Source organism: Hypanus sabinus, chromosome 8 (genome assembly GCF_030144855.1).
Source record: "Hypanus sabinus isolate sHypSab1 chromosome 8, sHypSab1.hap1, whole genome shotgun sequence".
NCBI lineage: Eukaryota > Metazoa > Chordata > Chondrichthyes > Myliobatiformes > Dasyatidae > Hypanus > Hypanus sabinus.
In genome coordinates this window covers 28,180,175-28,195,536 of record NC_082713.1, presented here as the reverse complement: position 1 = coordinate 28,195,536, position 15,362 = coordinate 28,180,175, and the positions used below count along the sequence as shown (strand labels likewise).

General features: G+C 43.2%; 1 protein-coding gene across 2 annotated transcripts in view; it reads right to left on the bottom strand.

The window, feature by feature from the left end:
- Nucleotides 1-2,244: 2,244 nt before the first annotated feature.
- LOC132397999 (transmembrane protein 164) overlaps nucleotides 2,245-15,362 on the bottom strand; it is a 159,898-nt gene continuing 146,780 nt past the window's right edge. Inside the window, exon 6 of one of the 2 annotated variants that reach the window (XM_059976872.1) lies at nucleotides 2,245-6,511. In XM_059976872.1, the coding sequence (XP_059832855.1) occupies nucleotides 6,305-6,511 (207 nt within the window). In that variant the 3' untranslated portion in view covers nucleotides 2,245-6,304. The remainder of the gene's footprint in view (nucleotides 6,512-15,362) is intronic. The other variant, XM_059976873.1, reaches the window with a different exon arrangement.

Genomic DNA, 15,362 nt, shown 5'->3' with positions numbered 1-15,362 from the left:
GAACTTAAGTGTAAAGATTGCTTCCAGTTTCTCTTCACAGGCCTTTCCCTTGCACACTCACACCTACTTTACCTTTGTTTCAAGTGTGAGGGGCTCCGCAAATCACGTGCTTGGCCATTTCTGCTGAATCGCTTTCTTTAACCATGGATATTATTCAGATTCCCCCAGAAATAAGCTTTTCTCATTTCCCTTTGATCTGCACTAAACTTAAAGCATGATCCGCCACCTGCTCCTGTCTTATGCCCACCAGCCTCCGGCTCGTATGTGGATGGTGTTGCTAGTTTCCTATCAGCTCTGCCCTCAGTGCCCTTCTCCATGACCTCACTTTGCTCTTCCCACCATCCCAAGCTTTTCTCTTGAGCATACCTGATCTCAACGCTGCATTTCAAGGTCAGAACTGGCAAACTGGGTTTCTGCTAATACCACATCACCCTCCAACACGCTCTCAGCTGGGAGGGAGATGCTCGGTCTGTGACTGATTGGGTAAGAATAATCATGTTTTGCAGTGACTGTCCACTCCTCTCACATTCAGTTGGAAGCTTCTTTAATTTCTCAGTCAGGCAATGGGAAGTACAAACACAAGATCAGGTCACGTGTATGCTCGTGCAGCCAAGCCCTTTACACCACAGCTTTCCATCTCCAGCTCGCAACTTAGTCACCTCGACGTCCAGTACTGGATAAGTAAAATTGTAGTCTAATTAAATGTGGGAAGACTGAAGACATTGTTTTCATTTCCCATTTCTAACTCTATTCCCTACCTTATGACTCTCTGAGAGTGGCCAAGGAAAAGGGTGGAAAACTCTTTCCCAACCTTGCATCCTACCTGGAGGCTGGAGGCCGGAGACTGCCTGTCCTGAGGGGAGGAGGAGTGTATGTCTGTGGCTGGTGGGTGGGACGGAGGGAGGGAGGAACGGGGCTTGTTTTGTGGGCTGTTTGTGTTCTGTGTTGTTCTGTCGAGCATTGTGGGCATGCTATGTTGGCACTGGAATGCATGGTGACACTTGTGTGTTGCCACCAGCGTAACCTTGGGTTGTGTTGGTTGTTCATGCAAAATGGCACACTTTGCGGCATGTTTCACTGTACATGTGATAAATAAAACAAATCTGAACCTCTACCTTCACCCTGAGCCATTTCCAGCTTCACACCATCTCCATTATCACTTACCTGTGTAAAATTGCTTGCGTCAGTAAGGATAACCATGCTGCTGTAAACAATGTCCTGCTTTGATTTGAAGGTAACTCTGGATCTCTTCTGCTTCAAGTTCATCACAACCACCACCCTTTCATGCTCTTAAACTTACAAATTCAACTAGCTCATGCTCAGCTATCTAGCTTCACACCTTTCATCCTCTATAACTTTCATTTAGAGATACAGCACACTAACTGGCCCTTCCGGCCCAACTAGCCTCTTCTGCCCAATTACACCCATACCAGCACTTAACCTACTAGCCTGTATGTCTTTGGAATGAGGAAGGAAACCCACTGGGTAATGGGGAGAACGTACAGAAAGTGGCAGAACTAAACCTAGATCGCTGCCACTGTAATCGTGTTATGCTGCGTCCAGAACCTGAATCCAATCCCTGTGTGAAGTCCAACTTATGTTGAGCTGCATAATACCCAAACCAACATTTTAAAATTTCTCATTGTGATTGCAAAATCCCTCTGTTGCCTTGCCTTCCTCCCTATTTTTCTAACCAGCTGCAAACTCCTCAGGATTTCTTCACTCCTCTAGTTGTAGCTTCAGAGCAGCCCTGATCTTCTCTGCTGTTCTACTGAGAGCCACACCTTCAGCTGCTGAGGTACCGACCCTCCAGGCAGTGCCTTGATTGGTGCTACACTGGCGTTACGCATGTTGCAGAAAGACATCAAATTGAAAAATGGGGAACCACAATGGATGGAAATAATTAATTAGAATAACATGCAACACTTGTAAATTAAAATTTTGATCAGATCTTCTCTAGAAGTTAACTAAAAACAATCCTCAATTTTCTGGGACCAAGTACACATTTTCCTTAGTGTAATTAATTGCAAGATTGGAATAGTGTATTTCAAAAAACATGCTGTACAGAGGTAGTAGAAATGCCAAATGTTAGATCATCTTCCCCACTATGTGTATAAGTTCACGGACAAAATTTTAGATTCTGTATAATACAAAATGTTAAAAATACTGGAATCTGTAACATTTGTTATTAAAATGCTGATTTATGGCTTGAGATTGATGGCACAACTAACAAGGCAGTTATGAAAATGCAAAACTTTTAATAACCAATTTTCTACAAACATAGAAAGCAAACTATGTTTAGAAATAAGTGGCTTGTGATAAAATGCTTCCAATAATAACAAATTTCACTATGCAGACATAATTGCAAAAGCAGCAGCTTGAAGTGATTTCCTTTCTTTAAAAACTACACAAAATCTCACTTATAATATGTACCATTCTCCAAAGGTAGCTACAAACTTCCTTTCTCCTTATAAGTCTGTAAGTATCAATATTCTATTTGAAAATTTTCATTTAAAAAAAACATTCTAAGTGAGGTACACACCTGACCAAAGCCACAAGTATTGGATGCCAGTGAAATTTCAGAATAGCAAGTCAACTGAAAACATCTGTTTGAAATATTAAAATACAGCACTGTCATCATCACATGTTTTTTTTGCTGGCCCCTTGGTATTCCCTAGCTAAAAGCAGTAAAAGGGAAAGTCCTGGAAATAAATACCTCTAAAACATACATCTAGTTTTCAGTTTTACTGACTAGATGATTCCAAGCAGTTCCTTGTCTCCCTGAGTTGGCATGTCAGTACTTCTAAAAGGTTTGCAGATATATTTAAGAAGGCCACATAATCTTGAAGCTATTCAGCAACTTTGAAAAGTATCTTATCAAAATGTGGGGGAAAATAGCAAAGCTTAGGCTTTTTATTTTACAGCTTCTAGGGTTAAGCCCTCTTTCTCACCCCCAACCCCCCCAAAACGTCATCATCTCAACACAGGCATCCTTGTTTTGTGGATTTAGTTGCATCAGCAATAAGGCCTTTGCATAAGTTTGTTGTGCCTTTAATATTACAGAAAGATCTCACTGTGGATTTGGAACATCTTCAGTCTGCACTTTCCTGTGGGGCTGTAGAAAAGGCAGTGTAAAAGAAGCCATTTTATAAAATGTACCCCAAAGGCATGAATCATTGAAATGCCATCCATTCTCTACCACTCATTTAGGCATTACAAAATTCACACCTGGTTTTTGACTTCTCAAAACACAATTTTCAACTAATGCCTTCGTTTGCACTTAACAGTTTCAAATAGTATTACATTGATACAATTTTTTTCTTAAAAATCCTGAATCCAGGTTAACTATTTAAAAAATACAGTTAGTAGAGCATAGGCTCTAGAGTGTATCTTTCTGATATTTCAATCCCATTTTCCTGAGATGGGGATTGTTGTATGAGGAGTGATGTGAATAAGGAGTTTACAGGTGATGTCAATGATTCTGAGGGAAACAAAGGGACAAAACTCAGTCTGCAGAATTGCAAATTTTGGAGACAGTCTCAGGCCTTGCCAGTTAGGAGATAATCTCAGATTAGGCCATTTGGAATTGAGGAGAGGTAAACAGATCTAAACACAGAGGGTTATTAATTTTTGTGATTCTAGAGGGCTGTACATATTTAGTACACTGAGTTGATGTTCAAAATAATTTCCTACATTAAGGACATCATAACCAGTATGGTGAACAGACTGGAAAGTGAACCTGAGGAGGAAGGCTTGCCATAATTCTATAGAATGATGGCAAAAGCTCAAGGAACCTAAGGTTGATTCCACTTATAGTTAATATTTTCTCATTGTTGTAGGAAAATTATATGGCAACATTGGGACTTAATGGCTTATATTTTTTCCATCCTTCTCTTCTGAAGGATCACTTCACAATTAACAAGCATTTTTACTTAAAGAACTAACAGCCCTCTGAGGGTGAGGAAGCCACTTTAATTGAAGAGGGCACTATTTGTGCGCTCATCTTTACAGTACATATAGCACGTTAAACAGTGATGAATCACCACTACAGTTTCCTCTTCTGGGGTTGAGGATGCCAGTTGCATTGTGTCATTGTTAACAGGGTGGAAATAGCACAAACTATGTATCAGATGCAGAATTATTTTATGTGCAGAAAACATGAAAAGCAAATGAAGCTTTCACCCAGTAAACCACTGCCTTTTGACCATCAACAAACCAGTGTCAGAAGATTAAAGTCCCTCAATCATGGAGTGGGCCTAACACAATTAGTTTTGGGAAAGTTGCTTTTTCACTAATTCCAGTGAGCTGAAATCCCACCTGGAGAAGAGGAAAGGCACCGTCTCAGGTTCCAAAATGCTTTCCATTGCATTCCTAGAGAAGCAGGATTAACTAACCATCGAAACATTCTTTGTGATAGGCTGCCAGAATCACGTAGTGGGAAAAGGAGGGAATAGCAATACAGTGATTTAGCGGCAATTTCAATAAAATTTACAAGCCCAATGACAAAAAAAAAAGCTCCGATTTAGTAAAAGAAACAAATCAGTAAGGGAGAATTTAATAATAAGCGCAATTTAAAAATATCAATGTACTCCCCACCAAAAGGCTTCCAACTCAAACTTCTTTTTCGGCGTATAGAAATAAATCATGTTTTGCTTATGGTAAGAAATTATAAATTGCTTTCATGAGGAATTATGTTGTACAGGTGAAATGGAGAGGAATAAGATGCTGGTTAGCTTGTATTTATGTTTCTTCAAGTTATCCACATCACTAAAACAAATGATCACTGCAAGATATTTCCCCACATTGAAAAAGCTTTTTTTTAACCATTGTGCTTATTCAATTTGAGCATCAGCAAAATTCTAGAAATGGGATTTTTCAGGAATACAAAATAAAACCCCTTAGAAATTTGCATAGCTGCCTTCCTTGAAATGGAGACTAATACTATTTGCAACAGATAGCCAGTCAGACGAATAAGAAATGAGTCAAACACTGATTATAACTCAGCCTCATTTCTTTCCATCTTCTCATTGCACGTACCATAAAAATATAAAACATGATCTAAATGACATTCCACTGTATCAATAAAACATTAAGGACCTTTAAATTACATATGACAGCCGCTTTAGATTTGAAAGATGTTTTCCTGTTAATGGAATGGGAAACCGACATGATTTTGGAATATGCTTGCTGAGCTGCAGGCCAAGGTTTGCTTGTGTGACCACGTATAACCCATTTTAACAGGTACATCAAATTTTTGATAACATAAACAACACATCAAAGCACAAGTGACCATCATTATTAAACAAAAATGGATGAAATTTCAATTTTTTTTAGGAGGAATTAAATGCAGCAAATGCATCTAAAACATTGTTTTCATACATGTAAAATAGTGCCACCCTTCTTAACGCATTTCTCTCCAAAGAATCGTCTGGGTAACAGTATGTGGCAATGTGAGGCAGAACTACCGTCTTTCCTCACAACGATGTAAATTCAGCAACAGTGAAGTAAAAGTGGGTGCTGAGAGACAGTGCATTAGGTTTTCAAATGTACTCAACTTGCAAATTCTCCTGGCCAAGTCTTTTTTTTGTACGGACATCTCCTGGGATGAAACAAAACAATTCCTTACAGTAGCAGCCATCACACATCCTTTTAGGCCAGGCAGGTGCAGGAATATGATCGATACATCACATCAATTGGAAACAAAATTAATCAATGATGGAAGAATTAGGTGAGTTCTTGCAAGCTGATTGCAAATGCCACCAGCTTCCACATTTGGACTCTGTGATCTTGCAGTATTCTCAATTCTATCTGAGTAAACAAGCCTCACTCTTTTAACTGCATGGATAAAAAGTTAATACAAATAAACAGAACCAATTTTTCATCAACGTTGTTTACGAGTCAGACACAAGTACGCGATCCATCTTTTTCAAATGCACAAGCAAAGATATTTGGGTGGGGATGTTCTAGACACAACACTCGTGACTGAGGTAATCAATGGCAATGGGAAAAGAGCAACGTATCTGGCCCAGTATTTTCCTCTCTCAAATTTGTTGTGAACAACAACTTCCCTTTTTGAACTTGCTCATTCAATCTGAAATTTTAAACCTCTGTGCACAGCCTCTTTCATTATGTATTACAAAAGTATAAAACTATTTCAGATAAAGCTCCCTTAAAGCTCCTGAGTCATTGACTGCAGTCAACAAAATATTTTTTTAAAAAATCCCCCTTTTAGAATCTTCTCTTTTCCAGTTTCTAGCATTTGCCTAAGTGACGTACATTTCTGGAAAGCATTTGCTGCAATGACTCAAACAAATTTCTTGATTGGCAGCTTGACCACATCCACCAGATACTTGCGAGCTGGAGCAGCAATGTAGAACAGGAGAGTGACCAGCTTTCCGTGTGTCACCGTCATCACTGTCTGATGTGCCGATGCCCAGATCCGATACCAGGAGCTGTAGAAGGGGTCGGATATCGCAGGACAGAGCATGTTGTTCAGGTTAACCTCCGTGACCTTAAATATACAACAAAATTGTCAAAACTTAGCACCTTGCAACTGAACTGTCCTTAAGGGACTATGGTCCATTTTATTGGCAGCATTGTTTGTGGAGCAGAATTTTATTTTACATCTTTAAACAGTTATTAACACACAGTAGTGGATTTATACCTGCAACAATTATTTGGAGTCATCAGTCTTGACTGGAACATTAACAGAAGCAGCCAACCCAGTAAGTATAGCTTCTATTTAAAGACATTTTTCTCTATGACAAAAATACAAGTGACTTTTTTTTTAAAACTTCTAATGTCTTGCTTTTTTACAGTCCTGCCAACTTGAGATTGTTTATTTTATGGCTGGGACATGGTGTCCTTGGTGGTATAAATTCCAGTCTGTAGACGGGAAGTAGCTAGTGTAATCCATTATGCCACAAGGCAGGGGGAAAAGAAAGATCCTTTTGAAAAGGAAGGGAGAGACATTGCTGAGTAGGGAGAGGAGGAAGTGTTAATAGGTGGTGGGAAAGAGGGGAGATGGGCTTACCTATTTTTTTCATTTCGAGGTACAGTGCAGAATGGGCCCTTGCGGTCCATCAAGCCCAGCAACCCATCGATTTGACCCTAGCCTACCCAGAGGACCATTTCCAATGACCGATTAACCAACTAACTGATACACCTTTGGACAGTGGGAGGAAACCGGAGCGCCTGGAGGAGACCCACACGCACTGGGGAATGCCACACAAACTTCCTTACAGGAGATGCCAGAATTGAGCTCAGAACTCTGGCGCCGTTGTGCTAATGTGGCGCCCCAAATGAACCCTGTCAGGAGTGAGTTGTGTTGACACATTTCGCTCTATGTTTCGATAGATAAATTAATCTGAACCGGAGTAGGGAAAGAAGACCCTGCAGAGAGAGTGTGACAACTATTGCCTGGAGTGGAAGAGAATACAAAAATCAGTCGCTTCACTATTTCTAAACAGGCAGCACAGATACAAGTAAGTTCAATAATTAATGCTAATTTTGTTCCCTACACCAGAGCAATTCTAGGGAAGGAAGGTTCCATGTTCTTGATTCCCCAAACAGCAATTAAAACTATCATTAGAAGAGCCACTGACAAACCCTCCCAGGTTTTTGCCCAAAGGTGTTTCTGAGCCCTATCTACATAAATTCCTGATACCGACTTTCTGAGCTAATGTCTGCCTTCACGGTCACATTCATCTCCTCTTTTACAAACACTATCTCATCTCTTTTTCTTTGTTCATTTTCCTTCTCAAGTATTGAATTCTCCAGGGCGCTGAGTTCCCATTGTCAGTCACCCTGGAACTATGCCTCTAACAGCAACAATATTACTGGATGTACCTATTTGCAAAACAGGTTGGAACTGTGAGCCTGGCACCCTTGTGACTTCCCACATCATATAATTGAGATGCTTTTGGCTGAGATCACAAAAGTTGCACTAGTACATTAATTACCTACAGACTAGTATAGATAGGTATTTTTTCAAATTAATTAATTAGTAAAAACAAGCTCAGTAAGAACTCCCCCTTGCTATTCTAGTTTAAAACCTCTCAACAGACTAGGAAGCAAATAAAAAAACAAAATGCTGGCAGAACTCAGCAGGCCAGACAGCATCTATGGGAGGAGGTAGTGACGACGTTTCGGGCTGAAACCTTTCATCAGGAGTGAAGTAACATGGGGATGGTCGAGGGGGGATAAGAAGCCTGGAAGTGATAGGCTGGAGGGAAATGGGCTAGGGGGAAGGTGGAGAATTATGGGAAATAAAAGAGAAAGAAAGGTAGGGCTGGGGGAGAGATTATAGTGGGGGGGGGGGGGGGGAAGAGAGACAAAGAGAACCAGACTAAAATTATAGATAGGGATGGGGTAAGGGGGGGGGGCAGGGGTATCAACGGAGGTCTGTGAGTTGTATGGTCATGCCGGCAGGTAGGAGGCTACCTAGGTGGGAGATAAGGTATTGCTCCATTGACCTGCATGTGGCCTCATCTTGACAGTAGAGGAGGCCATGGACAGACATGTCGGAGTGGGAGTGGTCTGTGGAATTGAAGTGTGGAGATCCCGCCACTGCTGGAGGACTGAGCACCGGTGTTCAGCGAAATGGTCTTCCAGTCTGCGGCGGGTCTCCCCGATGTATAAATGGCCACATTGGGAGCCCCGGATACAGTACATCACCCCAGTTGACTCGCAGGTGAAGTGGTGCCTCAACTGAAAGGACTGTCTGGGGCCTGGGATGGTGGTGAGGGAAGAAGTGTGGGGGCAGGTGTAGCACTTCTTCCGCAGCCCATCTCCCCCAACATAGCCCAAGGACCACCCATTTGTCCACCTTCCCCAGTGGTCCCCATATCCCAGGAATCAGAATCCCTTCCCCAACACCATCACTCCAGCTACCTACTGATATACACAGAGTTCTGCTCTTGCTAGCACATGGCACTGGATGTGACTTTTATTTCAAAAGCTATTTATTCCCTGAAGCTCAAACATCTGATGTTGGGGAAAACACTCTCTTCAGTGTTTTCCCTGCCTCGATGGGGAGCGCTCTGACACTAATCAGAAGATTGCGGTTTCAAGCTGTGTGAACACAGCACAACAGCTGAAGCTGACACATCAGTGCAGGACTGATGAGCTGGAGCCCTGTTTCAGATGCTACTGTCTAGATCAGAAACTAAAGCCAAGTTCACACACTCAGGCTACCCTTTTCCAAAAGGGATCAGCAGAGTCCTGACAAATATTCGTCAACTGAAGTCAACAAAAGAGTGCATCACCGGATGTCCACATCTCAGAGGATCAATCCTGGGCCCAATACATCCATGCAATCATGAGGGTGGCTCTTTACAAATTTGAGAAGATTTGATACTCCAGCAAATGTTTACAGATCTATGATGAAGTGCGTCATGACGGGTTGTATCACAGCGTAGTATGGAATCTCCAATGCACAAGACTGGAAGAGACAGCAGAGGGTTGCAGCCAATTTCATCATGGGCACAAACCTCCACACCACTGGTTCTTCAAGAAGGCATTAAAGACCCTCACTATCCAGGGGTATTACCTCTTCACATTACTACCACCGGGGCCGAGGTGCATGAACCTGAGGACCCACACTCAGCAGTCTAGTTACAGCTTCTTCCCTTCCACCAGCAGATTACTGAACCGTCCACAAACCCATAATCACTAACTCATTGTACAAATTTTGCACTATTTATTTTGTAACTCAGTCATTTTTAAGTCTTATGCTGTACTGCTGCCACAAAGCCATAAATTTTACAACATATGTCAGAGATAATAAACATGATTCTAATTACAAAGTGTGGCTGTAAAGTTTACTGGAAAGCTGCTATATGTTCTCCTTAATAAAAAGGAGCAGAACTATTGAATAAAACCAATGTTCTACTGATTCCTCATAGATCAAATGAACATTAGTGATATTTGTGTTCAATTTCACAGATTTTGAGACTGTATTTAGTTTGTTTTCATGGGAAGCCAGCATCTCTGTCAATGTTACATTGATTGTCCATCCCTTTTTGCTCCTGGATTGGCGAGGTGGCTAGGAGACAATTCCACTAGTAGGTCTGGCAGATTTCTTTCTGTGGAAATAGCAGGTGTGGGCCATTTGGCTCCTTGAGCCTAGCCCCGTCACTTAATAAGGTTACAGCTGATCTGACTACATCTGAACTTCGCGTTTTAATCTCCCACTGGTAACCTTCACTCTATACTTGCTTATCAGGAATCTATGTAGCTCTTTCTTTATAAAAAAAAGAATTTTTTTCATTCCAAGACTCATGATTGACAAGGAAAAGGGTTACCACATCTCAGTGGAATGCCAGATTTTTTAAAGAACGTTCCCACATATATGCTGTATAATCGGTGTCTGCTCTTTGTGCAAATTCCTCCTTACTTTCTAATTATATTTTTGACTGTAGTGTATTGGCCAGACTTGGGTTCTTTCCTGCAAAAGACCACCCTGTCATGAAACTGGAAATGAATTATTCTACATTCCATCCCACATTTGAAGGGCTAAAATGGAATTAACTGGCCTTGCAATACTCATCCTCCTCTACAGAGATAATTAATATCCACTTGAAGTCGGAGCTCTCTTTGGAGAATGACAGCTGCAACACACCATGTTATTAACATAACAGCTTACAACAATAATTGCCCTTTCTGCTAAACATTGACTCTCAAATGAGCAATCCCATACCCTGCTACATGGTCGTGCATCCACTCAACTAAAAATAGCTCCAGTCTCTAGCCTGCTTTTCAGTTTCTTCACCATCACTGTTGTTCCAGCTAATATTTAGAGGCTTTGGAAAATATAAAGACCCTACTAATTTACAATGAATCATTGCGAAGAGTTGGTCAAAGACAGAAATAAACCAAAGTTTCACTTTTATTGAGACATTAAAAATGAAATCCCTGACTAAAGTTTGCAGATAAGCATCACGCACACAAGCACAGTACTGTGCCAAAGTCTAGGGTACCCAAGACTTCTGCACAGTACTGTAGTCATTTATGCTGTAATCCTGGGAAAAAAAAACACAAATTTCATGACATGCGTGTGATGATAAATCTGATTTTGATATGGTTCTGTTGTGGACTGAGAGTGGGAAGGGGGCAGGGAGACACAAATCATAGTTGGGAAAAGGGGAAGGGAGAAGGTGGGGAGTGGGATGCACCAGAGGGACATTTTGTAATGATCAATAAACCAATCAAATTACTTTTACCTGGTGTCTCAGAGTGTCTGCATCCACGCCACCCCACCCTGGCACTCCTTCTCTGCTATCTGTCCCTTACCCCTCCCATGACCTTCCACCCGCACCATTCCCAGCATTCTTTGCTCCTGTCAGACTTGCAAACTTGCACTCCGCTCCACGTTGACAAATACAGTACTGTTCAAAAGTCTTGGGCACCCCAGCCATATATATGTGCCACACACAAGGAAATCTGCAGATGCTGGGAATTCAAGCAACACAGCCAAAATGCTGGTGGAACGCAGCAGGCCAGGCAGCATCTATAGGGAGAAATACAGTCGACGTTTCGGGTCGAGACCCTTCGTCAGCACTAACTGAAAGAAAAGATAGTAAGAGATTTGAAAGTGGGAGGAGGAGGGGGAGATCTGAAATGATAGAAGACAGGAGGGGGAGGAGCTGATAAGTTGATTGGCAAAAGGGATACAGAACTGGAGAAGGGAATGGATCAGGGGACAGGAGGCCTACGGAGAAAGAAACGGGGAGGGGAGCACCAGAGGGAGATGGAGAACAGGCAGAGTGAATGGGCAGAGAGAGAGAAAAAAAAGGAGGGGGGGAAAATACTAAATAAATAAGGGATGGGGTAAGAAGGGGAGGAGGGGCATTAACAGAAGTTAGAGGCCAATGTTCATGCCATCAGGTTGGAGGCTATCCAGTCGGTATATAAGGTGTTGTTCCTCCAACCTGAGTGTGGCTTCATCTTGACAGTAGAGGAGGCCATGGATAGACGCATCAGAATGGGAATAGGACGTGGAATTAAAATGTGTGGCCACTGGGAGATCCTGCTTTCTCTGGAGGGCAGAGCGTAGGTGTTCAGCGAAACGGTCTCCCAGTCTGCGTCAGGTCTCACCAATATATAAAAGGCCACACCAGGAGTACCGGACGCAGTATACCACACTGGCCGACTCACAGGTGAAGTGTCGCCTCACCTGGAAGGACTGTCTGGGGCCCTGAATGGGAGGAAGTGTAAGGACAGGTGTAGCCCTTGTTCCGTTTACAAGGATAAGTGCCAGGAGGGAGATCGGTGGGAAGGGATGAGGGGGACAAATGGACAAGGGAGTTGCATAGGGAGCGATCCCTGCAGAAAGCAGAAGTGGGGGGGAGGGAAAGATGTGCTTGGTAGTGGGATCCTGTTGGAAGTAGCGGAAGTTACGGAGAATTATACGTTGGACCTGGAGGCTGGTAGGGTGGTAGGTGAAGATGGGGTGAGAGCAGACGAGCGTGAAATGGGAGAGATGTGTTTAGAGCAGAGTTCATGGTGGAGGAAGGGAAGCCCCTTTTCTTTAAAATAGGAAGATATCTCCTTCATCCTGGAATGAAAAGCCTCATCCTGAAAGTCGATGTGGCGGAGACGAGGGAATTGCGAGAAGGAGATGGCATTTTTGCAAGAGACAGGGTGGGAAGAAGAATAATCCAAATAGCTGTGAGAGTCCATAGGCTTATAGTAGATATCAGTAGATAAGCCATCTCCAGAGATGGAGACAGAAAGATCAAGAAAGGGGAGAGCAGTGTCGGAAATGTACCAGGTAAATTTGAGGGCAGGGTGAAAGTTGAAGGCAAAATTAATGAAGTCAACGAGCTCAGCATGCGCGCAGGAGGCAGCGCCAATGTAGTCATCGATGTAGCAAAGGAAAAGAGGGGGACGGATACCCATATAGGCTTGGAACATGGACTGTTCCACAAAGCTAACAAAAAAGGCAGGCATAGCTGGGACCCATACAGGGGCTCCATGGCTACACCTTTGGTTTGGAGGAAGTGGGAGGAGCCAAAGGAGAAATTATTGAGAGTCGGGACTAATTCCCCAAAACGGAGGAGAGTGGTGGAAGAGGAGAACTGGTTAGGTCTGGAATCCAACAAGAAGTGGAGAGCTTTGAAAGCTTTGAGACCTTCCTACATATAGGTATATTTGGACTGGACATCCATGGTGAAAATAAGATGGTGGGGGCCAGGGAACATAAAATCATTGAAAAAATGCAAAGTGTGAGAAGTGTCATGAACATAGGTGGCAAGGGATTGAACGGGGGGGGGGGGGGTTTAAAACAGTGTTGAGATATGCAGAAATGAGTTCAGTGGAGCAGGAGAAAGCTGAGACAATGGGTCTACCTGGACAGGCAGATTTGTGGATCTTGGGTAGGAGGTAGAAACGGGAAGTGCAGGGTGTGGGAACTATGAGGTTGGTGGTAGTGGATGGGAGATCCCCAAAGCTGATAAGGTTGGTGATGGTGTGGGAGACAGTGGCCTGGTGCTCCTTAGTGGGGTCATGATCGAGGGGTAGATAAGAGGAGGTATCAGTGAGTTGTTGCTGTGCCTCAGCAAGGTAGAGGTCAGTATGCCAGACAACAACAGTGCCCCCCCCCCCCCCTTATCAACAGGTTTTATAGTAAGGTTGGGATTGGAACAAGGTGTGGTGAAGTCGAGACGGTTGATGTCCCGTCAGCAGTTAGCAAAAAAGAGATCCAGAGCTGGCAGAAGACCAGTGTCCATGAAGAGGGGGAGGGTCGAAGTCGGGAGAAGGGGTCATCGGTGGGGGTGGGAGAGTCCATGCTGAAGAAGTAGGCTCGAAGACGGAGCCAGCGGAAGAAGAGTTCAGCGCCATGGCGTACACAGAACTCGCTGAGGAGTGGGTGCAAGGGGACAAAGATAAGGCCCTTACTGAGGACAGAGCGTTCTGCCTCAGAGAGTTGGAGGGGATCGTAAAGACCCAGCACGGATGAGAGCTGGGGTCAGGAAGGGGGAGGGAGGCTGGTAGTGTCAATGGAGAGGGGAGGGTTGGGGTGAGAGGAAGATGGAGCCTCTGAGGGCCCAGAAGCTGACGATGGGATCTGAGGGAGAGGGGATTGCCGAGTGGTGGTGTGGGAAGGGGAGAAGGGAGTCACAATCGCAGCACATGAAGGCCCAGCCTGGAGTCACAGTTGGAGGCTACGCAATTGTTTTGAAGGTGTTCGTGGTCGTTGGAACCTGCATTGATGGTGCTCGAGTCTGGGTTTTAAATATGCCCTGGGTTGCTGGGGCCACCGAGATCGACAGCCGGGACAGTGATCCGAAGTTCATGCCTGCTGGTGGTGGAGCCAGCAGGCTCTGGGGTCTGCAGATGGAAGATCTTGTAATCTTTGCAGGACGTGACAAAGTCAAAGAAATGGCGATTACACGCGTGGATCCGACAGAGGATGAAATAACCGACAGATCCATTACAAACAGCGAAGAATGTGCCAAAGACTTTTGTACAGTACTGTATATTTCCAAATCCACTAAATTTAACCTGCTGCATATCAGTGGGTGCATGCCCTATAAATACACACGTGGTCCTGGAACAGCTATAGCGACAGAATATTTACACATAACTCTGCAAGGTACTTTGAGTCAATAAAGAACTTCATGTGTACTCACTTTTGCAATGAAGCAAAAGAAAGCAGCCAATTTGTACAGAACAAGTAACAATGAAGTGGTGTGATAATGATCACATATCTTCGAAGGTCAATTTGCTAAGACAGTCAGTACACCTTCCTTGCTTTTCTTCAAATTATTAAACAGGTCAACCAGCCATTAGAAATTATCCCCAATGTGTGGAAAAGTGGTAAAATTTGAGGGGGAAAGAATGGAATTAGTGTAAATGGGTTCATTTGGTTGATAAGTGGGCCAGTGGATTGAAGTTCGTTTCTCCGATGTATGAAACTATCATCACCATGGAGAACCTTCTACAAATACCATGGAGTGCAGTCGAAGCTTCAATTAAATCTCATCTTCAGAGAGTAGCACCTATGCTGCAAGGAAGAAAAATCACAGAGGCCTTTGTAAAGATATTTGCTTCTTTGTTCACCATTGGTGAAGTTCCAAAAGACTGGAGGGTGGTTAATGTTGTTCCATTGTTCAAAGAGTGTGGGAAGGACAGGCCAGAGAACTACAACACAGTGAGCCTACCTTCAGTTGCAGTGAAGTTACTGGAGATAATTCTGAGGGACAAGATCTATCAATCACTTGGCTAGTCAAGGCTTGACCAAGAACAGTCAGCATGGTTTTACAAGTGATTGAGAAATCATCTGATGTCTTTTGAAGAGGTAACTAAGGAGTGAGATGAAGACAGGGTATTGGATGTTATCCAAATAGACTTTATCATGA